The sequence below is a fragment of the Symphalangus syndactylus genome, chromosome 24, assembly GCF_028878055.3.
Source record: "Symphalangus syndactylus isolate Jambi chromosome 24, NHGRI_mSymSyn1-v2.1_pri, whole genome shotgun sequence".
In the NCBI taxonomy this organism is placed as follows: Eukaryota; Metazoa; Chordata; class Mammalia; order Primates; family Hylobatidae; genus Symphalangus; species Symphalangus syndactylus.
In genome coordinates this window covers 50,816,185-50,840,921 of record NC_072446.2, presented here as the reverse complement: position 1 = coordinate 50,840,921, position 24,737 = coordinate 50,816,185, and the positions used below count along the sequence as shown (strand labels likewise).

The 24,737-nt window shown below is 46.7% G+C and overlaps 2 protein-coding genes across 3 annotated transcripts in view; both read right to left on the bottom strand.

Moving 5' to 3' along the window:
* The window catches only part of ABHD12 (abhydrolase domain containing 12, lysophospholipase), an 88,618-nt gene extending 67,100 nt beyond the window's left edge, over positions 1 to 21,518 (bottom strand). Inside the window, exon 1 of one of the 2 annotated variants that reach the window (XM_055265631.2) lies at positions 21,114 to 21,518. In XM_055265631.2, coding sequence (XP_055121606.2) covers positions 21,114 to 21,304 — 191 coding nt within the window. In that variant the 5' untranslated portion in view covers positions 21,305 to 21,518. The remainder of the gene's footprint in view (positions 1 to 21,113) is intronic. The other variant, XM_055265630.2, reaches the window with a different exon arrangement.
* Positions 2,604 to 5,530, bottom strand: LOC134735878 (peptidyl-prolyl cis-trans isomerase 8-like). The gene has a single exon (XM_063633887.1). It carries the CDS (start codon positions 4,537 to 4,539, stop codon positions 4,066 to 4,068), a length of 474 nt encoding a protein of 157 aa, XP_063489957.1. The 5' UTR covers positions 4,540 to 5,530; the 3' UTR covers positions 2,604 to 4,065.
* Positions 21,519 to 24,737: the final 3,219 nt, after the last annotated feature.

The window sequence follows — 24,737 nt, the reverse complement described above, 5'->3', positions numbered from 1 at the left end:
CCTCCAACATGAGGATCAAATTTCAACGTGAGACTTGGCAGAGCCAAACAAACCATATCTAAACCATAGCTAACGGCCTACAGAGCTATTTTGTTATATTTCCTGTTCCCAAAACATACAGCACTAAGTTAAGATGACACATAGAAATGCAAATTAAACCATGAGGTTCCATTTTCACCTAAATTATTGGCATAAGAATATAAGAATACTGACAATATCAAAAGAGTAACTCTGGGCAAATACTCTCACACTGCCAATGGGAGCTGCTCTCTGGCCCTCTGAAGAGGTGACCATACAGATCAGGGGCTCAAGTCCTGAGGTGGAGATGGCTAGGAGACCACCAAAACCTTGTACTGTCCCTTCCCTATGGAGTATAGAGCTGGGGATGGGAATGGCTGCCTAGCTGGGGGCTACATTTCCGAGCTCAACATGGAGGCAGGTGGAACCAGGTAAGTAGTTCTCACCTATGCAACGTTAAGGCCTCATGTGGCTGGCTGCTGGTACAGCAGCAAGTGTTATCCTAACTAATTCAAGATTAATACTCTACATGCTCATTTTTGTTTCTAGCTTAACAACAGCTTTTTTGAAAAAGGTCATATGTTTACACAGTTCAAAAACTAAAACAAAGTCTCACTGCCAACTTGTCACCATGTATCCTGTCCCCATCATGCCCACAGATAAGCATTTTTATTTGCTACTTATTTATCCTTCCAGTGTTTCCTTACACAAATATAGGTACATGTTCTCATTCCTTTTTCTCATAAAAAGGTAGTATTGTAAACTGTTTTACACCTTGATTTTTTCTTCTATCAACAAGATATCCAAGAAATTTCTCTACATCAATGCTTACCTATTTTACAGCTCCCAAATGGGTTGGCATAACATAGGTTATTAAGCCAGTCTCCCATTGCTGGACAATCAGGCGGTTTCCAGCAATCAGTGCTACAATGAATCACTCTGTACATACCTAATTTTGTATGTACAGATAGGACACTCTTAGAATGGAAATTACTGGATCAAAGAGTAAATGTATCTATATTATTAAAAGATTATCCTCCCAAATCCTTGCTTCCCTCAGCCCTCACTAACAAAGTGGTTGTCAAAGATGCATTTTCTCCAATCTGATAGGTGAGAAATGGCATCTTGGTGTAGTTTTGACTTTCATTAATTAATAAAGTGTTGGCCAGGTGCAGGGCCTCACACCTTTAATCCCAGCACTTTGAGAGGCTGAGGTGGGAGGATTGCTTGAGGCCAGGAGTTCAAGACCAGCCTGGACAACATAGGTTTCTACAAAAAATTTAAACATTAGCTGAGCATGGTGGTGTGTGCCTGTACTCCCAGCTACTCAGGAGGCTGAGGTGGGAGGACTGCTTGAGCCCGGGAGGTCAAGGCTGTAGTGAGCTGAGATCGCACGACTGCACTCCAGCCTGGGTGACATAGTAAGACCCTTAAAAATTAAATAAATATTTTAATTCTTTCACATATTGAACGGTTATATTTCCTTTTCAATGAATTATGGTATCTTTTGCATATTTTTCATTGGGCCTTGAACTTTTTTCTTTTCAATTCCTAGAAGTTCTTTATTATTACACCTCTTTACCTATGAGTTGCAAATATTTGTATTTTGTCATTATTTACGTCATGCAGATTTTTTTCATATTACAAAGTCAAATTTATTTTTTTTGTTGTTGTTTTTGTTTTTGTTTTTTGAGAAGGGAGTTTCACTGTTGTTGCCCAGGCTGGAGTGCAATGGCATGATCTCAGCTCACTGCAACCTCCGCCTCCCAGGTTCAAGCGATTCTCCTGCCTCAGCCTCCCTAGTAGCTAGGATTACAGGCATGTGCCACCACGCCTGGCTAGTTTTGTATTTTTAGTAGAGACAGGGTTTCTCCATGTTGGTCAGGCTGGTCTCGAACTCCTGACCTCAGTTGATCCACCTGCCTCAGCCTCCCAAAGTGCTGAGATTACAGGCATGAACCACTGTGCCCAGTTTTATTTTAAGCCATCTTAATAGAATTTGGACTCTTGAGTTATAGTTAGAAAGCCCTCCTCCATTTCAGGACTTTAGAATTTCACTCCTGTTTGCTTCTAGTACTTCTTGGTTTCTTGTTTACAGAGTAAGATATGGATCCAGATTTATTTTATTTCAAATGGCTACCCAATTGTCCCAAAAACCTTTATTAACAATCAAAATGAAACTTGACTCCACTCAACTATTATTCCAACTTTACCTCAAACTAAATTCACAAGTGATTTGGGTCTATTTGGGAATCTCTGTCCTGTCACACTGGCCTGTTATTCCTGAGCTGAGCACTGTAGCACGGACCAGACTCCACACACCTCTCTTCTTTTTCCAGAGACTCATGGCACTTCTGTAGGTCATTTTTTTTCTTTTTTTAATATACACTTGGTACAAGATCTCTGTATATTTTTTCATCTGAACTTCAGAATCAGCTTGTATTGGACAACAGAGAAACAGATGGGCATTTTAAAATTTGGGGTTCTGTTAGATGAATAATCTGAGGAATGTTTTTTGAATTTGTCTTCTCTTCCTTTATATCTTACAACCAACTACTACTGTTTGTATACAAGAAAGCTACAGATTACAGCACACTTCTACATCTCTTTAATAGGGGATAGTGCGTCCATACACTGAGATGACATGTAGTCATTAAAAAACAAAGAATGAGTGTTCATACGGTGACATGGAGGGGGCAGAAAGGGCTTAGAGTTTTGTGGGAGGAGGGACCATTCATATTAAGAAAGGGGAAATGGGGGGCAGAGAATCTGCCACATACACTTCAGCAATTTAAAAAATTTTACACATTTTTCCAATTTTTTTTACACATAACAAAATTTACCATCATAACCATTTTCACGTGTACAGTTCAGTGGTAATATGTTCATACTGTTGTGTAATCACCACTACCATCCATCTCTGTAACTCTTTCCGTCTGTAAAGCTGAAACTCTGTACCCGTTAAACAGTAACTCCCATTCTCCATCCCCCAGCCCATGGCAACCACCATTCCACTTTCTGCTACTAGTACCTTGATGACTCTAGTGCCTCATGTAAGTGGAATCATACAGTACTTGTCTTTTTGTGACTGGCTTACTTCATTTAGCATAATGTCTTCAAGGTTCATTCATGTTGTAGCATATTTCAGAAATTCTTTCCATTGTACAGATATACCACATTTTGCTTATCCATTCATCCGTGGGTGGACATCTGGGTTGCTTCCATGTTTTAGCTATTGTGAATAGTGCTGCTATGAACATGGGTGTACAAATAAATGGCTCTTAGAGACCCTGTTTTCAATTATTTTTGGTAGATACCCAGAAGTGCAGCTGCTGCATTATACGGTAATTCCATGTTCAATTTTTAAAGAGACAGCCATATTGTTTTCCACAGTTTCTGTACCATTTTTATTCCCACTAACAGTGTGCAAGGGTTCCAATTTCTCATATCATTGCCAACATTTACTATTTTCTTTTTGTTATTTAGTTTTAATTTCATAATCATAAACTTAACACTGCAATCCAGCAAGGCACAGAAGGGAACAAGGAAAACATGGAACCCAAAGGGAACTGCAGCAAGAGCACAAAGATTCTAGGATACTAAGAGCAAATGGGGTGGAGGGGTGCTCTCCTGAGTTACAGAAAGAATGGTCTGGTGGTTAAGATAAAACACAAGTCAAACTTACTACAGTTGTTCACAGTCAGCAATGGTGATCTTCTTGCTGGTCTTGCCATTCCTAGAACCAAAGCGCTCCATGGCCTCCACAATATATATATTTTTTAATAATCCAATCTTTATTTAAAAATCTAATCTGCCAGTTTAGCGTTTTCGGGGAGCTGAAACTTTCACAGGCTTCACAATCTTTTGCTTAGGTGCTGCCTTTGTAGGTGCCTTAGCAGCAGCCATTGCAGTCTTTTTAGATGCTTGCTTAGCCTTTTTTGCTTCCTTAGCAGCCCTGATAGCTTGTTCTCGTTGAGCCTTTCTAAATTCAGGTTTCTGATTCCTCTTGGCCATTATATCAGCAAGAGATGCACCAGTAATGGCCCTCTAGAATTTCACTGCTCGGCAGGTTCTTTTCTTTTGAATTTCTTCCGACTGTCCCTTTTTGTGCTTCCTTCTGTAGAGGACAGTCCAGTTTATCTGCCGAGGATTCCTCTTGGAAAGGAACGCTGACTCGCATTTCGCATTAAGAAGCTGGAAAATCTTCCCGTCGGTCGTGGCGTAGCGCCTCCCGTGTCCGGTGTAGATCTTGTACCCGCTAAAACTGCACAGCTCGACCTTCATGGCGACAGCTCCACGGGAAGAGAAAAGATGGCGAAAAGAGGCCTCCACAATATTCTTGCCTTCTTTCACCTTGCCAAAGACCACATGCTTGCCATCCAACCACTCAGTCCTGGCAGTGCAGATGTTTGTGTTGGGTCCAGCATTTACTATGGACAAGATGCCAGGACCTGCATGCTTTAGGATGAAGTTTTTCATCATCAAATTTCTCCCCATAAATGGACTTGCCACCAGTGCCATTATGGCGTGTGAAGTCACTACCCTGATATATAAACCCTGGAATAATTCTGTGAAAGCAGGAACCCTTAAAACCAAATCCTTTCTCGCCAGTGCTCAGAGCATGAAAGTTTTCTGCTGTCTTTGGAACCTTGTCTGCAAACAGCTTGAAGGAGATACGGCCCAAGGGTGTGCCTTCATCAGCAATGTTGAAGAACACTGAGGTTGACCATGGCTGATAGTACAGGGCTCCCGGCAGCGGTGGCATCTGCAAAGCCTACTTTCTTTTAAAAAAATTATTAGCCATCTTCAGACAGGCGCAGTGGCTCATGCCTGTAATTCCAGTGCATTGGGAGGCTGAGGCAGGATTGCTTAACTAATGAGTTTGGGACCAGCCTGGGCAACATATTTAGACCCTCTTTCTATCAAAAATTAAAAACCTAGCCAGGTGTAGCGGCATGCACCTATAGTCCCAGCTACTCGGGAGGCTGAAGTGGGAAGACCGCTTGAGCCAGTGAGATCAAGGCTGCAGTGAGCCATGATTGCACCACTGTAGTCCAGCCTGGGTGACAGAGAAACACCATGTCACAAAAGTTTAAAAAAAAAAAAAAAATTAGCCATCCTAATTGGTGTGAGGTGGTATCTCATTGTGGTTTTGATTTCCATTTCCCTAATGGATTAGTAATGTTGGGCATCTATTCATGTGCTTATAAGTCATCTATCTATCTTTACAGAAATGTCTCTTCGAGTTCTAGGCCCATTTTTGAATTGGTGTTTTGTGGAGTTTTAAAATTTCTCTACATATTCTAAATAAAGTTAAAATGCAGCAACAGCTATCAAACCTAAGAGGCCTAAACAAAAACAGCTTATTTCTTCCTCTAGCTATGGGTCCAGCACAGGTCAGCTGGAGTTCTACTAAACACAGTTACTCAGGAACCTGTCTTGCAGAAGCTCCATCACTTTGCGACATTGTCACCTCCACACAAGGCTTTAGGGTTTGCTGCAGCAGGGGCAGAGGGCACGAAGGATCACGTACCTGCTCTTAACCACTTCTGCCTACAGAAGCGACATGTCAATTCCATTCAGATTGTGAGACCACGTCTCAGTTCAAGAGGGTAAGATCCCAAACCAGGAGTGTCAGTGAGCACTGATGTTGTGTCCCCAGGTTTAAATAGCTACACATGCATGCACAACACATTAAGTAACCTATTTTATAACTTCACACTGGAAAAACTTGCTCTTTAAAGGAGCTCTGGCCAGGCATGGTGGCTCACCCCTGTAATGCCAGCACTCTGCGGGAGCTGAGGCAAGAGGATTGCGTAAGTCCAGGAGTATGAGACCAGTGTGGGCAGCACAGCAAGACCCCGTTTCTCTGTCTCTGTTTAAAAAAAAAAAAAAAAAGAAAAGCCCTTTGTAGATTTTTTGTTAACAAAGGACATTTTTAGATATAAGTGGGTCCTTGCCCTTTGTTTTTTCCTATCTGGAAAGACTGGGCTTCCAGGTTATTTTCTTAAAGAAATGCACATAACCACTGCAGGAATTCCTACTTAAATTGATTACAGTGGACCCAAACACACTCATCCTTCAAAGTTTTCAATGCCTTGGGGCGCTGTGGGGGGTCCCCTTGAGTCACAGTGATGCATCAGATCTCTTATGCATCCCAATGATTACTGGGGTGCACAAGTCTCCCTGGATGTCTTGCTTCCCTACACCTTCAGCTGGCACCCAGAGCTTCCTAGTCACAACCAAAGCACTGGAGGTTGAAGGTGCCAAGCCAACAAGGGGGCCACACAGAAGGTCACCAACTCCAAGGCTCTGTGGAAGACTCAGAGGCCACCGACTCCAAGAAAAGACTTCTGTGCCCTCAGAAGCCCACCCCTCAAGCACAGCCGCAGAGTGACCAATGCTGTCAGAGAAGGAAAGCAATATGCTGATGAATAAACTATTTCTCTCAAGTAACACTGGCTCAATATTCAACCCATAATAATTTCCCCTTATAATAGTCAGGATGTATAAAAGAGACAGTCCTAAGCAGGGGCAGGAGAGCACAGCGATTAGAGCATGAGCAGTGGAAATGACACAGGTCTGCCACTTGGATGGCTGTGCGACCCTGGGCAAGCTACCTAACTATCCATGCCTTGGCTTCCTCATCTGTGAAGAGGGTGACCCACCAATCTCATGAGGCAGCTGTGAGCATTCCATGAATTCACACACGTAAAGCGCTTAAGGAAACGGTATCTGGTACACAGTCATCAATCAATGTTATTTTTATTAATTCTTCTTGTGCCTTTGTTTATTGACTTTTTTTTTTTTTTTTTTTTTTGGTAGAGACAGGTTTCACCATGTTTCCTAGGCTGGTCTCAAACTCCTGAGCTCAAGCAATCCTCCTTCCTCAGCCTCCCAAAGTGCTGGGATTACAGGTGTGAGCCATCACACCAGGCCCTTCACCATTTATTTTTAATTGTTCTGCCTTTACTGTTCTACTTCCTCTTCCTTCCCTCCCATCATGAGCAAGCACCAACTTACCAGAAGCTATTTCTGAAAGACACTGGGGAGTCCAGGAAGAACGAGAGTGATGACCTAATTAGGAAGATTCCTACTTTAAAGGAGAGACCACAGACTGAGACACTGGACTGGTGGTCATGGTTCCTACACAAAAGGCCCCCAAGGAGTGTCTATGTCCCCTTTCGTCCCCATCGGCAATGCGTACATCGGGGTATGGGACACTGGTACCAAGCCGCTGTATCAGGATGGTAGCCCTGCACTGGATTTCACTGTGGCTGGCCCTTAGAACACTGTTTACAACCTGGAGGCAGCAGCAGGCTCTAATGCATGGAAATGCCTGATTTTTTAAAAACCAAAACACCTGGTTATAAAACGCTTAGCAACCATCTTGACTGCTTCATCTTCAACCCTATTCATCTCTCTTCAGAAGTGATTCCTCCCAACATAACCCTCCCTGCTTCTTGACACTCCCCAAAAGAACTGGTTCCTAGATTTTTATGTTTCATGAACTAATAAACTGTTTTATAAAATGGGGACTGACCTAGTATTGCCGAGTTTTTATTTTGCCAAGTAAGGATCTCAGAAACTTGATAGAAAGGCCACTGTCTCAGGGTTCAACCATCATACAAAGTTAGCTTCATGCCAGTTCTCTACATTTATTTTCTCATTTCCCTTCCTCACAGTAAAAAAGTAGTCCAAAATACTGTGGACCCCAAGCTGGTCTCGAACTCCTTGGACTCAAGTGATCTGCCTACCCCAGTCTCCCAAACCACTGGGCTTGCTGGCATAAGCCACACTGCCTGCCCCCTAGATTTTTAATGTGAAAGCTAAAGTCATCAATTGAAGATCTTTCTTTTTTACTACAGGCATTCAGTGCTATATTTTCACTTTCCTCAAGCATGCTTTGGGGGCATATGTGTGTCTTCCTTTTCATTCCATGTGAGCTACTTTGTAATTTCACTTGTTTTTTTAGAGAGGGGATCTTGCTCTGTCACCCAGGTTGGAGTGCAGTGGCACGCTCATAGCTCACCGAAGCCCCAAATTCCTGGGCTCAAGCGATCCCACCATCTTGGTCTCCCAAAGTGCTGGGATTATAGGTATGAGCCACCACACCTGGGTCTTAACATTTTTTTTTTTTTTTTTTTTTTGAGACACAGTCTTGCTCTGTCGCCCAGGCTGGAGTGCAGTGGCGCAGTCTCGGCTCACTGCAAGCTCCGCCTCCTGGGTTCACGCCATTCTAGTGCCTCAGCCTCTCCGAGTGGCTGGGACTACAGGCGCCTGCCACCACGCCCGGCTAATTTTTTTTTTTTTTGTATTTTTAGTAGAGATGGGGTTTCACCGTGGTCTCAATCTCCCGACCTCGTGATCCGCCCACCTCGGCCTCCCAAAGTGCTGGGATTACAAGCGTGAGACACCGCGCCCGGCGGTGGGTCTTAAAGCGTGAGTCTGCTGATGATGAATTATCTCAGCCTTTTTTTTTTTTTTTTAAGAAACAAGATCTTACTCTGTCACCTGGGTTTAAGTGCAGTCTCCACCTCCTGGCCTCAAGTGATCCTCCTGCCTCCCAAGTAGCTAGGACCACAGATGCACACCACTATGCTCAGCTAATCTTTGACTTTTTGTAAAGATGGAGTCTATAAAACATAGCCAGTTTGGCTATGTTTCCCAGGCTGGACTGGAACTCCTGGGCTCAAGTGATCCTTCCATCTTGGCCTCCCAAAGTGTTTGGATTACAGGCGTGAGCCACCACACCTGGCCCTCTTTCAGCTTTTTTATATCTGAAAACTTTACTATTTTGCCTTTGAAGATACTTTGGGGTGGGAGGAATGACAACATAAAAAGGTATTTTCACCTGGTAAAGAATTTTAGATGGATAGCTTTTTCTTTCAGTACAGTCATGCAAACTGCATAATAGCACTTCAGTCAACAGTGGACCACTTATACAGTGGTTGTCCCACATGATTATAATAGAACTAAAAAATTCCTATTGCCTAATGTCATGGCTGTAGCATCATAGTGAAAAGCATTACTCACATTTGTGGTGATGTGGTATAAACAAACCACTGCAAGTTGTATAAAAATGTATATTAATGTCCTAAGCCTTCACATTCACTCACCACTCACTCGTTGACTCACCCAGAGCAACCTCCAGTGCTGCAAGCTCCAATCATGGTAAGTGCCCTATACTGTACTGTTTTTTATCTTTTATATTGTATTTTCACTGTACCTTTTCTATGTGTAGATACACAAATACTTAACATTGTGTCACAACTGCCTACAGGACTCAGTACAGTATCATGCTGTGCAGGTTTGCAGCCTAGGAGCAATAGGCCTTACCACATAGCCCAGGCGTGTAATAGGCCGTACCACCTATGTTTGTGTAAATACACTCTGATCTTCGCATGACAATGCACTTGCCTAACAACGCGTTGCTCAGAAGGTGTACCTGTTATTGAGTGACATTACTATATTGAGTGACATTACTACATGGCATGACAGCGTTAAAGATGTTGCTTCAAGGCCAGGCGCAGTGACTCAAACCTGTAATCCCAGCATTTTGGGAAGCCAGGGCGGGTGGATCACCTGAGGTCAGGAGTTCAAGACCGGACTGGCCAACATGGTAAAACTCTGTATCTACTAAAAATACAAAAATCAGCCAGGTGTGGTGGCGGGCACCTATAATTCCAGCTACTTGGGGGGCTGAGGCAGGAGAATTGCTTGAATCCAGAAGATGAAGGTTGCAGTGAGCGGAGATTGTGCCACTGCGCTCCAGCCTGGGATACAGACTGAGACACCATCTCAAAAAAAAAATCAAAAAAATAAAGATGTTGCTTCACTGGCTTCTTGCTTTTCTTTTAAGAAACCTTCTGTTGCCCGTATCTTTGTTCCTGTGTGCACAATATGTCTTTTTTCCTCTGGTTAGTTCGAAGGATTTTTTTTCTTTATCACTGATTTTGAGCAATTTGATCACTGAGTACCTTGGTATAGTGCTTCATGTTTTTTATGCAGGAGATTAATTAAGCTTCTTAGCAGTGGGTTTACAGTTTTCACCAAGCTTGTAAAGTTTCTGGCCACTATTTCTTCAAATATTTTTTCTCTCCTTTCTCTTCTTTGAGGACTTTAATTATCAGTATAATAGGCTGCCTGAAGTTGTCCCATAGCATAGTGATGCATTTATTTATTGACAGGGTCTCACTCTGTTACCCAGACCAGAGTGCAGTGGCTTGATCATGGCTCACGCAGCCCAGGCTGGAATGTAATGGCGCGATTTTGGCTAATATATCACGTGATTATCATAATATCATAATTATCAATATAATGGGCTGCCTGAAGTTGTCCTATGGCATAGTGATGCTTTTATTATTTATTTTTTGATATCTAATATCACTGCTAAGAAAACTCACCCCCTCCAGCCATCCCTCCCCATCTTTCCCCCTTTATCACACAGCTCCCAGGAAAAGCTACCTGCATTTCCTCTCTCCACTTCTTCCTTGAGCCCTCACCATTAGGCTTTTGCCCCCACCACTGCAGTAAGCCACTCCTGTCAATGCTGATCTCATGTCACCAAATCCAATCGCAGATCAGGCTTTCTTCTGCAACAGGCCTTCTTTAGGTGGCTGCCTTGACACCTTTTCCCAGCAATCCTTCTAACTCATTGCCCAGGTCCTGACTCCTCTGTCCTGACTTGTCTGCTGGGAGAGTCTGCTGCAAGGCTCTAGGAACCACCTGCCACAGCCATGGTCAGAAACAGGCCCTGACCTCTCCCTTGAACTCTATCCCCTACCCACCTGGATGTTTAACAGGCACCTCAGTATGTCCAAAACCAAACATTACTTCTCCTGCCCCAAAGCACTTGCTCTTTCCACATCTGTCCCCATCTCAGTATCTGGCAACTCCATTCTTCCTGTTGCTCAGAAAGTAGTTTGTGAATCCAGAATCACATGCTTCTTCTCATCTCCACAGCTGCTGTCCCGGCCCGAGCCACTGTCATCTCTTGCCTGGATGACCTTGGCAGCCCCTAGCTGGTCTCCCTGCTTGCCCACCGCAGTCTGTGCTTGTCACACAGTCAGAGTGACATGATGACACACACATCATGCCATTTCTGTCTTCTAAAGCAGCCATTGGCATCCGTTCACGTCTCCTTGTCAGAAACATCCCCTGTACACCCGGACTGTGCACACACAGCCACAGGGCCTCATCTGCGGCTATTCCCTCACTGGAACCATTTTCCTCCTTAGTGCCCTGAGCACGTGACATCATATGTTTCTTCATGTGTTATCTGCCTCCCCTACCAGAATGTAAAGGCCAGGAGAACTGCAATGGCCTCAGCATTCACAGGTGTTATTGGGCATAACAGGTACTCAAACTGTTAAAATGAGTGGCTGGAAAAAAGTGTTAAATAAGCAAACAGTATTGCTATAAATGCTCTAATACCAACAGACACACTAACTGATCAGGATGGACCCTATATGCACGACTGGCTGAGAAGCCAGACTCTTAATTGTTTGGGGCAGAAAAGGGTAGAAGAAAATCCTTCTAGACATGAGCTAACAGATCTTTCTCAGTACCCTCAACTCTTGTTTTTTTTTTTGTTTTTGTTTTTTTTTGCTTGTTTTGTTTTTGAGACAAAGTCTCACTCTGTCGCCCAAGCTGGAGTGCAGTGGTGCAATCTCAGCTCACTGCAGCCTCCACCTCCTGGGTTCAAGCGATTCTCCTGCCTCAGCCTCCCGGGATTACAGGACATAATCCCTAACCTGGGATTACAGGTGCTCACAACCTCGCCTGGCTAATTTTTGTCTTTTTAGTAGAGATGGTGTTTCACCACGTTGGCCAGGCTGGTCCTGAACTCCTGACCTCAAGTGATCTGCCTGCCTCGGCCTCCCAAAGTCCTGGGATTACAGGCATGAGCCACCACACTGGCCAGTACCCTGAGCTCTTAATATTATAATCATCATGGGGCTAGTCATCTAGAAGATGTCACTGACCGAGCACTCACCATGTGCCAGGAACATTCCACATACCTGGGCCTCACCACAATCCTACGCCTCACCACAATCCTACAGGGAAGACACTCTAATCCCTACATCACAGATGAAGAAACAAACTCAGAGTGTTACACAACTCACCCAAGCCAGAGAATCTGAAAACTCACCTGAGACCCGGGTCTCTATGAAGGCTATCCTCTGCAGCAGTAAATCACAATACAAAGGGGCTGAGGCCTAAATGAGAAGTCTTGCTGGTAATGGGACAGTTTGGTTCTGGCATCCTGGCTCTTGGCCCCTGTTCACTGACTGACACTCTAGAAGCTGGCTCTCAGTGTGGCACGAGATAGATGGCTTACCCACTCTCATGCTGAAAGGGCCCCTGCCAAAGCACAAGCACACTGAGACCAAAGTCCTGTGGCGTCATCTCTGGGTGAAGAGCACTGACTTAATCTGTCAGCTTTTGAGGTTATATTTCAATAAACATTTTCCCTGCAGATTTCACTCTGGAAGGAAAAGTGTTCTAATGGAGGAGGAGAGAAAGGAGGGGAATGAAGAGGAGGAGAAGTTGCAGCAGCAGGAGTCTGAAATGAGGTCCTGTCTCCATCGCTGTTAGCACAAACCTGACAAGATGACCCATCTTCCATGCCTCTTTCCAAGGCTTCCTCCATGAAAGTGCCTCAGGTGCTTTCAGCCTGCCCAAAGATACCCCTCACAGTTCAGGCCTGTCTGCCAAAGTCACCATAGAAGGCGGACACTCCCTTGGGAAGGGACACTGTGGCTGAAAGGAACTAGGAACCAAGCAGAGATACAGGATGCAAAGTCCTAATAAAGCAGAAGGCAGTGGCAAAGTACCAAGTCCCAGTGTGGCCAGTCCCTGGCTGGAGTGCAGCATTGATAAGGTACACTGAGTTAGGAAGAGAAGAACCAGTACCAGTTGGGTGTGTGTGTGGGGGGGGGAGGGGGGCAGCTGTGGCATCATAAACAAAGCCAGCCCCGTGCCTTGTCACAGTCCTGGCACAGACTGTACTGAGGGTGGAGCAAAGGGAAAAAGGAGATGGATGAAGCAGACTTTAACCACAAAAGCTAGCTCAGAACTCCCTCCCATCTTCCTAATCTGTAAAGAAAAGATGAAGAGATACCATGCAGGGACACTTAGAGGGTGAGGTTGACACTGAACCTCGGGAAGGCTGACACTGAAGAAGACAGATGTTAACTTCAGCCACCCACCCTTCTGAGTTAGGGGGAAGCCATTAGCAACCTTGGATAAAGTATCTTCTTTGGGTCAAGGAAGAACTAGGTGTGATGACTGTGTTCTGTGGCATTTACGTGTGAGGGTGATTTGGCTATGAAACCTCCCATGCAGCCCACTGATCTCTGTCAATCCAGCAGATCTGGCCTGTCGGTTGGGAGTTGGAGGATAAAGACTAGGTAACACACAGACCGTGTACATCTCATGACTGCCTTCTCAGGGTCCAAATTAGACCAGTCGTGCCTTCAACGCACATTCCCAAGAATTCCAGGGCTAATGAAAGGCCCACAAAATCCCTCATTTGGGCTGGGTGCGGTGGCTCATGCCTGTAATCCTAGCACTTTGGGAGGCCGAGGTGGGCAGATCACAAGGTCAGGAGTTCAAGACCAGCCTGGCCAACATGGTGAAACCCTGTCTCTAGTAAAAATACAAAAATTAAGGCCGGGCACAGTGGTTCACGCCTGTAATCCCAGTACTTTGGGAGGCCGAGGCGGGCAGATCATGAGGTCAGGAGTTCAAGATCAGCCTGACCAACATGGTGAAACCTCGTCTCTACTAAAAACACAAAAAATTAGCCAGGCATGGTGGCGTGCACCTGTAATCCCAGCTACTTGGGAGGTTGAGGCAGGAGAATCACTTGAACCTGGCATGTGGAGGTTGCAGTGAGCCGAGATCACGCCACTGCCCTCCAGCCTGGGCAACAGAGGGAGACTCTGTTTCAAAAAATAAAAAAGAAAGAAAAAAAGACAAAAAATTAGCCGGGCATGGTGGTGGGTGCCCGTAGTCCCATCTACTCGGGAGGCTGAGGCAGGAGAATCACTTGAATCTGGGAGGCAGAGGTTGCAGTGAGCCAAGATCATGCCACTGCACTCCAGCCTGGGTGACAGAGTGAGACTCTGTCTCAAAAAAAAAAAAAAAAAAAAAAAAGAAAAAAAAAAACACTCATTTGCCCAGTACCTCCTCATACCAGACACCATGCAAAGCAAAACTGATCTAGTTCCTCATCTCAAGGAGTACAGAGTTGATCTATGAATAAGATAAATATTTACCTTTAAAAATTACCTTTCAGGCCGGGCGCGGTGGCTCACGCTTGTAATCCCAGCACTTTGGGAGGCCGAGGCGGGTGGATCACAAGGTCAGGAGATCGAGACCACGGTGAAACCCTGTCTCTACTAAAAAATACAAAAAATTAGCCGGGCGTGGTGGCGGGCGCCTGTAGTCCCAGCTACTCGGAGAGGCTGAGGCAGGAGAATGGCGTGAACCCGGCAGGCGGAGCTTGCAGTGAGCCGAGATTGCGCCACTGCACTCCACCCCGGGCGACAGAGCGAGACTCCGTCTCAAAAAAAAAAAAAAAAAAAAATTACCTTTCAGCCCAGAATTTAAAAACAAAAAAACTGGTTTGGGGTTTTTTTTGACCTCCAAAATTGTTCTCATCTGAATTACTTACCAATGTTAAAAAAGTTGGCAATACTACACATACACATACAAGCACACACGCTAAGACAAAAAAACTATATAAATAAACAAAAGGTCGGGCGCACTGGATCATGCCTGTAATCCCAGCACTTTGGGAGGCTTAGGCGGGTGGATCACTTGAGCTCAGGAGTTCAAGTCCAGCCTGGGCAACATGGCAAAACTCTGTCTCTACAAAAAATACAAAAATTAGCTAGGCGTGGTGGTGGGTGCCTGTAGTCCCAGCTACTTGTAAGGCTGGGGTGTGAAGACCATTTGACCCCGAGAGGCAGAGGCTGCAGTGAACCATGACTGCACCGCAGCACTCCAGTCCGGGTGTAGAGCCAAACCCGATCTCAAACACAAAACAAAACAAACTAAAAAAACACCAGCTAGTCTTTTCCAGAAAGACTGGACGATCTGGCCACTCTGGGACCACATTCCTGCCAGGCAGCAACAGGACAGGATGTGGTAGCTGCTGTCCCCTTCAGACAGAACCTGTTCTCTCCACTTCTCTGCAGCCCTCAGCATCCCCCCAGAACTAAAAAGAGATAAATATTTTCTCTGATGGAGCACAAAATATGTGTGTGTGTATGTGTGTGTGTGTATATATATTTCCCCACTTCAGTGTATGTATGGATATTAGATATATTATTGACTAGCCTAAATCAAGAGGAAAAAGTAGGCCAGGCACGGTGGCTCACGCTGTAATCCCAACACTTTGGGAGGCCAAGTCGGGCGCATCACCTGAGGTTGGGAGTTTGAGACCAGCCTGACCGACATGGAGAAACCCTGCCTCTACTAAAAATACAAAATTAGCTGGGTGTGGTGGCACATACCTGTAATCCCAGCTACTCGGGAGGCTGAGGCAGGAAAATCGCTTGAACCTGGGAGGCGGAGGTTGCAATGAGCCAAGATCATGCCATTGCACTCCAACCTGGGCAACAAGAGTGAAACTCCGTCTCAAAAAAAAAAAAAAAAAAAGAGGAAAACAGAGGAAAAACCCTAATTACAAAAAACAGGGAACAAAACTAGGGAAATGGCCATAGCTACACAGGAGAAAAGGTGAACTAAATTGGTAATTTTATATGAATACATAAACCGCCAAAACTGAAACCAGGACATAGCAAATTCTAAACAGGTCAATGACGTTGAAGACACTGTAGTAGTTACCGAAGTGCTATATTCTGAAACAGCACTGGCTAAGGTGGTGGTTCATGCATATAATCCCAATACTTTGGGGGACAGAGGTGGAAGGACTGCTTGAGAGAGAAGTTCGAGACCAGCCTAAGCAACGTGGCAAGACCTGTCTGTGCCAAAAAATTTAAATAAATAAATAAATAGAAAGGCACCAGGCTTAGACAGTTTTACAAGAGAATTCCTACCAATTTTTAAACAAATAATTTAAAAAATTCTTAAGCTGGCTAGTAGAATAAAATGGCCGGGTGCGGTGGCTGACGCCTGTAATCCCAGCACTTTCAGAGTCCAAGGCAGGCGGATCACAGGTCAGGAGATTAAGACCATCCTGGCTAACAGGGTGAAACCCCGTCTCTACTAAAAAAAAATACAAACAATTAGCCGGGCGTGGTGGCAGGCATCTGTAGTCCCAGCTACTTGGGAGGCTGAGGCAGGAGAATGGCGTGAACCCGGGAGGCAGAGCTTGCAGTGAGCCAAGATCACGCCACTGCACTCCAGCCTGGGCGACGGAGCAAGACTCCGTCTCAAAAAAATAATAATAATAATAATAGAAGTTTAGAATAAAATGTTATATAAGAAACTTTTTACAAAGCTATAGAAAACACTAAAACAACTTGAAGGCCGGGCATGGTGGCTCACGCTTGTAATCCCAGCACTTCGGAAGGCCGAGGCTGGCGGATCACGAGGTCAGGAGATGGAGACCACAGTGAAACCCCGTCTCTACTAAAAATACAAAAAATTAGCCGGGCGTGGTGGCGGGCGCCTGTGGTCCCAGCTACTCAGAGAGGCTGAGGCAGGAGAATGGCGTGAACCCGGGAGGCGGAGCTTGCAGTGAGCCGAGACTGCGTCACTGCACTCCAGCCTGGGTGACAGAGCCAGACTCTGTCTCAAAAAAAAAAAAAAAAAAAAAAAAAAAAAACTTGATAAAGGTTGCATAAGAGAAAATTACAGACTATTCTCACAAATAATGATGTAAAATTTCTTTTTTTTTTTTTTTGAGATGGAGTCTTGCTCTGTCACCCAGGTTGGAGTGCAGTGGCGCAATCTGGGCTCACTGCAAGCTCCGCCTCCCGGGTTCACGCCATTCTCCTACCTCAGCCTCCCGAGTAGCTGGGACTACAGGCACCCGCCACCATGCCCGGCTAATTTTTTTTGTATTTTTTAGTAGAGATGGGGTTTCACTCGTTAGCCAGGGTGGTCTCGATCTCCTGACCTCGTGATCTGCCTGCCTCGGCCTCCCAAAGTGCTGGGATTACAGGTGTGAGCCACTGCGCCTGGCCTCATGATGTAAAATTTCAAAATAAAATATTAATAAATAGGCCAGGTGTGGTGGCTCACGCCTTATAATCCCAGCACTTTGGGAGGCTGAGGCAGGCAGATTATCTGATGTCAGTAGGTCGAGTCCAGCCTGATCAACATGGCAAAATCCCGTCTCCACTAAAAATTCAAAAATTAGCCTGGCATGGAGGCACGTGCCTGTAATCCCAGCTATCCAGGAGGCTGAGGCCAGAGAATTGCTTGAACCTGGGAGGCAGAAGTTGCAGTGACCTGAGATCGCGCCACTGCACTCCAGCCTGGGTGACAGTGAAACCCCATCGCAAAAAATAAAAAATAATAAATAATAAATAGAATCTGGCTATACAATAAGAGAGTTTATCCCAGGAATACAATGATGATTCAATAATATAAATCCATTACTATAACTCATTATGTTAACAGATAAAAGAAGAAAATCTCTATGATCATTCCACAGATATACACTGGCACTTGAGAAAACTCAATCACCATTTTTTATTTTAAAAACATCAGTGAGGGAGCAGGAACAAAAACAAAAAGCTCCCCACAACATTAGCAACACAACCCAGCATGGCACTTAATGGCAAAAACACTAACAGCACTCTCATTAAAGTCAGGAATGAAACAAGTTACTCAGTGTCATCCCTATTATTTAACTTTGTTCTAGAAATACAATGCAATCAGAAAATAAAAAGAGGTCAGACATGGTGGCTCATGCCTGTAATCCCAACACTTTGGGAGGCTGTGACAGGCAGATCACTTGAAGTCACGAGTTGGAGACCAACTCGTGAAACCCCATCTCTACAAAAATACAAAAATTAGCCATGCTTGGTGGCATGTGCCTGTAATCCCACCTCCTCGGGAGGCTGAGGCAGGAGAATTTAGGTCCGGCACGGTAGTTCACCTCTAGCACTTTGGGAGGCCCGGGAAGAAGGACTGCTTGAAGCCAGAAATTCAAGACCAGCCTGGGGGCAACACGGTGAGACTTCATCTCTACAAAAAAAAAAAAAAAAAAATTAACCAGGAGTGGTGACATACACCCAGCATCTCAGCTGCTAGGGAGGCTGATGTGGGAGGATCGCCTGAGCCCAGGAGGTCTGGGCTGCAGTGGGCCATGATCATGCCACTGTGCTCCAGCCCGGGTGACGGAACTGTCTTAAAAAAAATTGTTTAAAAGTATTCCAGGCCGGGTGCTGTGGCTCACGCCTGTAATCCCAGCAATTTGGGAGGCCAAGGTGGGTGGATCACGAGGTCAGGAGTTCGAGACCGGCCTGGCCAACATGGTGAAACCCCGTCTCTACTAAAAATACCAAAATTAGCCAGGCGTGGTGGCGGGCGCCTGTAATCCCAGCTACTCAGGAGGCTAGGGCAGGAGAATTGCTTGAACCTGGGAGGTGGAGGTTGCAGTGAGCCGAGATTGCCACTGCACTCCAGCCTGGGGAACAGAGCGAGACTCCTCCTCAACAACAACAACAACAAAAAAAAACAAAAAAAACAATCCTTCATCCTACAAAAAAAAGGAGAAGAGGGATGGATGATTCAAAATTGGCTAAACACTGAAAACTTTTAAGTGATGGATACATGAAGGCTCATTAGATTGTCTTCTCTACTTCCACGTATGTTGACAATAAAGAGTTTAAAAAATGTGCAGAAGGATCCAAAAGAGGATCATAAAAGACACAAACGAGCTGGCTCTGTGGCGCAATGGATATTTGTTCTATGGATATTTGTTCATTCAACAAGTATTTTCTGCCACCTACTACGTGCCAGGTACTGGAGATACTTAAGTGGAGAAAACAAAGCTCCTGTTCTGATGGCGCTTCCATTCTGGTTGCAGGGGAGGCACACGAGAAAAAATTACAATCTCGAGTAAGTGATAATAAGGTCGACGGGGTGGGCTGGTCTAAGAAGGCCTCAGTGAGGAGGTGATGGTGGCGCAGAGCCTGAGTGAGGAAGAGAAGAAAGCTCAAGGATGTCTGAGACAGCCAGCCAGCTGGGAAGGAAGACAACCTTGCAAATTTGGTCTTCCTTCCCTTTGTTTTGCTTTTTACCCCAACAGCCTTTTGCTTATCCAAAGGATATGCAGAGCACTGGAATGTCTCTCTTTGTCCCGACACGAAAATAAAAATTAATCGGGTCATTTTAATACAGTACATTCTTCAAGGAAGGTGCCAGGTCGCCGTTGTTTCCCCAAACGTTGTGTAAAACAATTCGATTTTTTCTTTTTCTTTTCTTTTTTTTTTTTTTTTTTTTGAGACGGAGTTTCGTTCTTGTTGTCCAGGCTGGAGTGCAATGGTGCGATCTCGGTTCGGCGAGATCTTGGCTCACCGCAACCTCCGCCTCCCGGATTCAAGCGATTCTCCTGCCTCAGACTCCCGAGTAGCTGGGATTACAAGCATATGCGCCACCACGCCTGGTTAATTTTGTATTTTTAGTAGAGACGGGGTTTCTCCATGTTGGTCAGGCTGGTCTCGAACTCCTGACCTCAGATAAACTGCCCGCCTCGGTCTCCCAAAGTGCTGGCATTACAGGCGTGAGTAACCGCGCCCGGCAATTTGATTTTTTCGAAATTATTTTCCAATTTATCTAAGCGTTATGCCATGTCTGTTAATAAAAGTGTATTAAAGTTAAATCACGAGTTTTTAATGCAGATAAATCTTTCCATAGCAAAAAGAACAGATTAGTTTCACAAAAGATATTGATCAGATGCTACATAATTTTACACACAAAGACACAAAACTATCAGTCTCCGCCTTTCTGTCAAACCATCAACTTAGAAGTGTCTATAGTTTAATTTCATGATCTTTTAAGCAATGAAGTTGAAATTCTACTTTTCCTTAGGAGCGATTTGCATATTTTACACTCAAGTGGCCAGCGTCAACTAAGGGCATTCCAGATGGTCAAAAAAGAAGTGCCTCTGCTACAACGCCTGAGATCACCATACAGTCACTTCTTCAAACCACCACGAAATAGCAAGGCTTCAAAGCTGTCATAGATGCTACGTTCTACAAACAGCCAGATAATGAGGAAACCAGCAGATGGGAGGAGAAATCTGTCCCTATGAAACATGTTCCCATCTCAGTTTTGAAAGTGGCTTTATATAAATGCATTCATCTTCTACCCAAAGGGAGAACGCCAATAACCAAACGACTCAGGACTGCAAGGTGATTCCCAAGAAGGTGAACTTGTGCGGACAGATTTCAAATACCACGAACCACCACCAGCAGAGCGAAGGACAGGTTTCCCTCCGACAGCTGCGATGCTCCGAGTCCCTCCTTCCCCTAGCACCCCGCGGCCCACTGAGCCCTTCCCCAAAGGTCCCCGAGTTCAAAGTGACGCACGCCCCCGACCGTAGTTACCGGGGAGAGCCGCCAGTAAGGCTCCGCGCACGCAGCCCAGCCCGAGAGGCGCCCGCCCGGGCGCTCGGTGTGGGGCCCGATGCAGAGGAGGAGGAGGTCCGAGTGGGCCCCAGCGCTCTCAGGGTCTGGCGCCGGCCCCTCTGCCTCTCGCCTCTGCTGTGCCTGGCGTCCAGGGATCTCCCAAGGACTCCCCACCCCCTACCCTGCTCTCCCACGCGGGGTCATGACTACGGGCGGCGCCAAGCCCCCAGCGTAAGGGTCCCCCCCGGCTTCCCTGGGAAACGGTCGGGGTGCAAGGCTAGGCTGGGAGTGCCTGGCGACAGGGCGGGAGGAGGACACAGGGGGTCAGGGGCAGGGCAGGACGCTCCCGCCGCGGTGCCTGGGGAAGGGAGCGGGAGTGGGGCCGCTGCGGGCCAAATGCGGGACACAAGCGCGGACGGGGGCGGCTGCGGATCGGGCGGACGGCCACTCTGGGAGGGGCTGGGAGGTACGGGGGCCCCCTGAGGGACGCACCTGCGCCAGGTGAGGAGCCCCCAGCTCCGCGCGAAACCTCACCTGCCCAGCGCCCGCTTCATTCCCGCGTCGGCTGCGCAGCGCGGCTCGGCCGCCCCCGGGCCCGTCAGGCGTAGGTTCTGCTTCAGGCGGCAGTCGGCGTCCAGCGCCGCGGCGGCCGAGCCGGAGGAGGACGAGCCCGGGGCGGCGCACCGCTCATGCTCCAAGGCGACGGGCTCGGTCCGCTTCCTCATCCCGCGGCCGACAGGGCCGGCCGCCGACGGCGCCCGCTGGCCTCGCCCGCTGCCTACGCCGCAGTGCCGCCGCTCACAGCCGCCGCCACCAGGAGCCCGGAGCCCGGAACCCGCCGCTCCTCACATCCCAACCCAGGCCGCGGCGCCGGCTACGAACCAGCGGCGGGGGCCCGCCGGCCAGGCCGGCCAATCAGCGCCGGGCTCCCGCCGGCCCTGCCCTCCACCCCGCCCCGCCCACCTCCTCCCTGGTTCCGAGGAGCGCCCGCCCAGCATCCCCAGCGCCACCGGCAGCCATTTTGTGGGAGGGTGGACGAAGCTGCAGCGGCGCGTCATCTGCAGGGCAGGGCTCTGGGCTCCATCCCGAGGCTGCAGCTGTCCTCGCTGGGGCGCTCGGTGTGAGGAGCACCCGCTCCCGGTCGTGCCCCGTTCAGTGGCCCGAAAGGGGTGGCCCAGCGAGCCAGAGCCGTAGCGCTGGGCCCCTCGCGCTTCTGCTAACGGAAACCCAGAGGTAGCAAATCGCAGTTCCGTTCTCGTGATTTTTTTTTTTTTTTTTTTGAGACGGAGTCTCGCTCTGTCGCCCAGGCTGGAGTGCAGTGGCGCAATCTCGGCTCACTGCAAGCTCCGCCTCCTGGGTTCACGCAATTCTCCTGCCTCAGCCTCTCCAAGTAGCTGGGACTACAGGCGCCCGCCACCACGCCCGGCTAATTTTTTTTGTATTTTTAGTAGAGACAGGGTTTCACCGTGGTCTCGATCTCCTGACCTCGTGATCCGCCCTCCTCGGCCTCCCACAGTGCTGGGATTACAAGCGTGAGCCACCGTTCTCCTGATTTTTAATTCTTTTTCCGCATGGACTTTGCCTTTAAAACTATGCTTTCCGGTCGTCAATTTTTAATTTGAAGCAAATGTATATACTCAGTGTTTACTTTTGGGCCGAACATATGGAAATGAACTGCTTGAAAAATTTACTTTTTACAAACCTGTATTAGATTTCAGATTTTTATAAAGGAATTAAGACTACCTGATGGGAGGAAAATCCATTTCAAAGATAAATTCGCCCTTATGAAACCCAAATTTAGTACTAATTCAACCCATCCTAAAAAGAGAAAAGGAAAGAATAAAGGGCTGTTTCACAAATTTAGTTTTATAACTTTGGTTTTCTTCAATATGGCATTCATTTTATAGATGATCTATAACCAAGAGAGATATTTGCTTACTTATTCCAAAGTAACTTTAGAAATTTCAATATTCGTCACTTTGAAAACTATTGGCAATTGATAATTTAAGGTCAGTTGGAAATGCGTTTAGAAATTCAACAGCTTTTTATATTAGTTTTTTTTTTTTTTTGAGACGGAGTCTCGCTCTCGCCTACACTGGAGTGCAGTGGCAAGATCTCGGCTCACTGCAAGCTCCGCCCTCCAGGTTCAGGCCAGTCTCCTGCCTCAGCCTCCCAAGCAGCTGGGACTACGGGCGCTGGCTACCATGCCCAGCTAATTTTTTTGTATTTTTAGAAGAGATGGGGTTTCACTGTGTTAGCCAGGATGGTCTCGATCTCCTGACCCCGTGATCCGCCCACCTCGGCCTCCTAAAGTGCTGGGATTACAGGCGTGAGCCACCGCGCCCAGCTGCTTTTTATGTTAGTTTTGTAATGATACTTTGAAACTGCAAAATAATTTATTGACCATATTACTAAGTATTACAGTCTGCATTCATAATTGTGTCAGTATCTCCAGATATACTTTTTAAAAACATTATGGGCCGAGCTCAGTTGCCCATGCCTGTAATCTCAGCACTTTGGGAGGCGGAGATGGGTGGATCACTTAAGTACAGGAGATGGAGGCCAGAACAGCCTGGCCAGCTTGGTGAAACTCCGTCTCTACTAAAAATACAAAAATTAGCCGGGTGTGGTGGCACAAGCCTGGGTGACAGAGCAAGACTCTATTTAAAAAAAAAAAAGTTTGGGCGAGGTGGCTCACGCCTGTAATCCCAGCACTTTGGGAAGCCGAGGGGAGCGGAGCACGAGGTCAGGAGATTGAGGCTATCCTGGCCAACGTAGTGAAACGTCGTCTCTACTAAAAACACAAAAATTAGCCGGGTGTGGTGGCACAAGCCTATAATCCCAGATACTTGGGAGGCTGAGGCAAGGAGAATCGCTTGAACCTGGGAAGTGGAGGTTGCAGTGAGCTGAGATCACACCATTGCACTCCAGCCTTGGGGACAAAAGCAAACCGGTCTCAAAAAAAAAAAAAAAAAAAAGGCCGGGCGCGGTGGCTCACGCTTGTAATCCCAGCACTTTGGGAGGCCGAGGCAGGCGGATCACGAGGTCAGGAGATCGAGACCATGGTGAAACCCCGTCTCTACTAAAAATACAAAAAATTAGCCGGGCGTGGTGGCGGGCGCCTGTAGTCCCAGCTACTCGGAGAGGCTGAGGCAGGAGAATGGCGTGAACCCGGGAGGCGGAGCTTGCAGTGAGCCGAGACTGCGCCACTGCACTCCAGCCTGGGCGACAGAGCGAGACTCTGTCTCAAAAAAAAAAAAAAAAAAAATCGCATGGTGACGCGTGCCTGTATTCCCAGCTACTTGGGAAGCTGAGGCAGGAGAATCACTTGAGCCAGGGAGACGGAGGCTGCGGTGAGCCAAAATTGTGCCACTGCACTCCAGCCCGGCGACAGAGGGAGACTCCTCTCAAAAACAAACAAAAAAATTAGCTGGGTGTGGTGGTGCACGCCTGTAATCCCATCTACTTGGGAGGCTGAGGCAAGATAATTGCTTGAACCCGGGATGCTGGGATTCGGAGGTTGCAGTGAGCCGAGATTCCACCACTGCACTCTAGCCTGGGTGACAGAAAAGTACTCCATCTCAAAATAAACAAACATATTCTGGAATGTAAATGATAAATTCTTTATAGTGATGTAGTAACACATCCTGGAGAGATTGGAAATCTAGGAAATAACTAAAACGTAAAAAAAATAAAAAAGTTTTGACTCTATCTCTCACTTCAATTAAAAAAAAAAAAAAAACAGCCGGGTGCATCGCTTCTCGGCCTTTTGGCTAAGATCAAGTGTAAAAAACAGCCGGGTGCGGTGGCTTATGCCGGTAATCCCAGCACATTGGGAGGCGGATGCTGGCGGATCACAAGGTCAGGAGATCATGACCATCCTGGCTAACAGGGTTTCACACCCCGTCTCTACTAACAATATAAAAAATTAGCCAGGCGTGGTGGTGGGTGCCTGTAGTCCCAGCTACTTGGGAGGCTGAAGCAGGAGAATGGCGTGAACCCGGGAGGCGGAGCTTGCAGTGAACGGGGATCGGCCACTGCACTCCAGCCTGGGCGACAGAGCGAGACTCCGACTCAAAAAAACCAAACAAACCAAAAAAAAAAAAAAAACAAGGAAGGAAGAGCTGGAGAGGAGAAATCTGTACCGTGTATTGAATC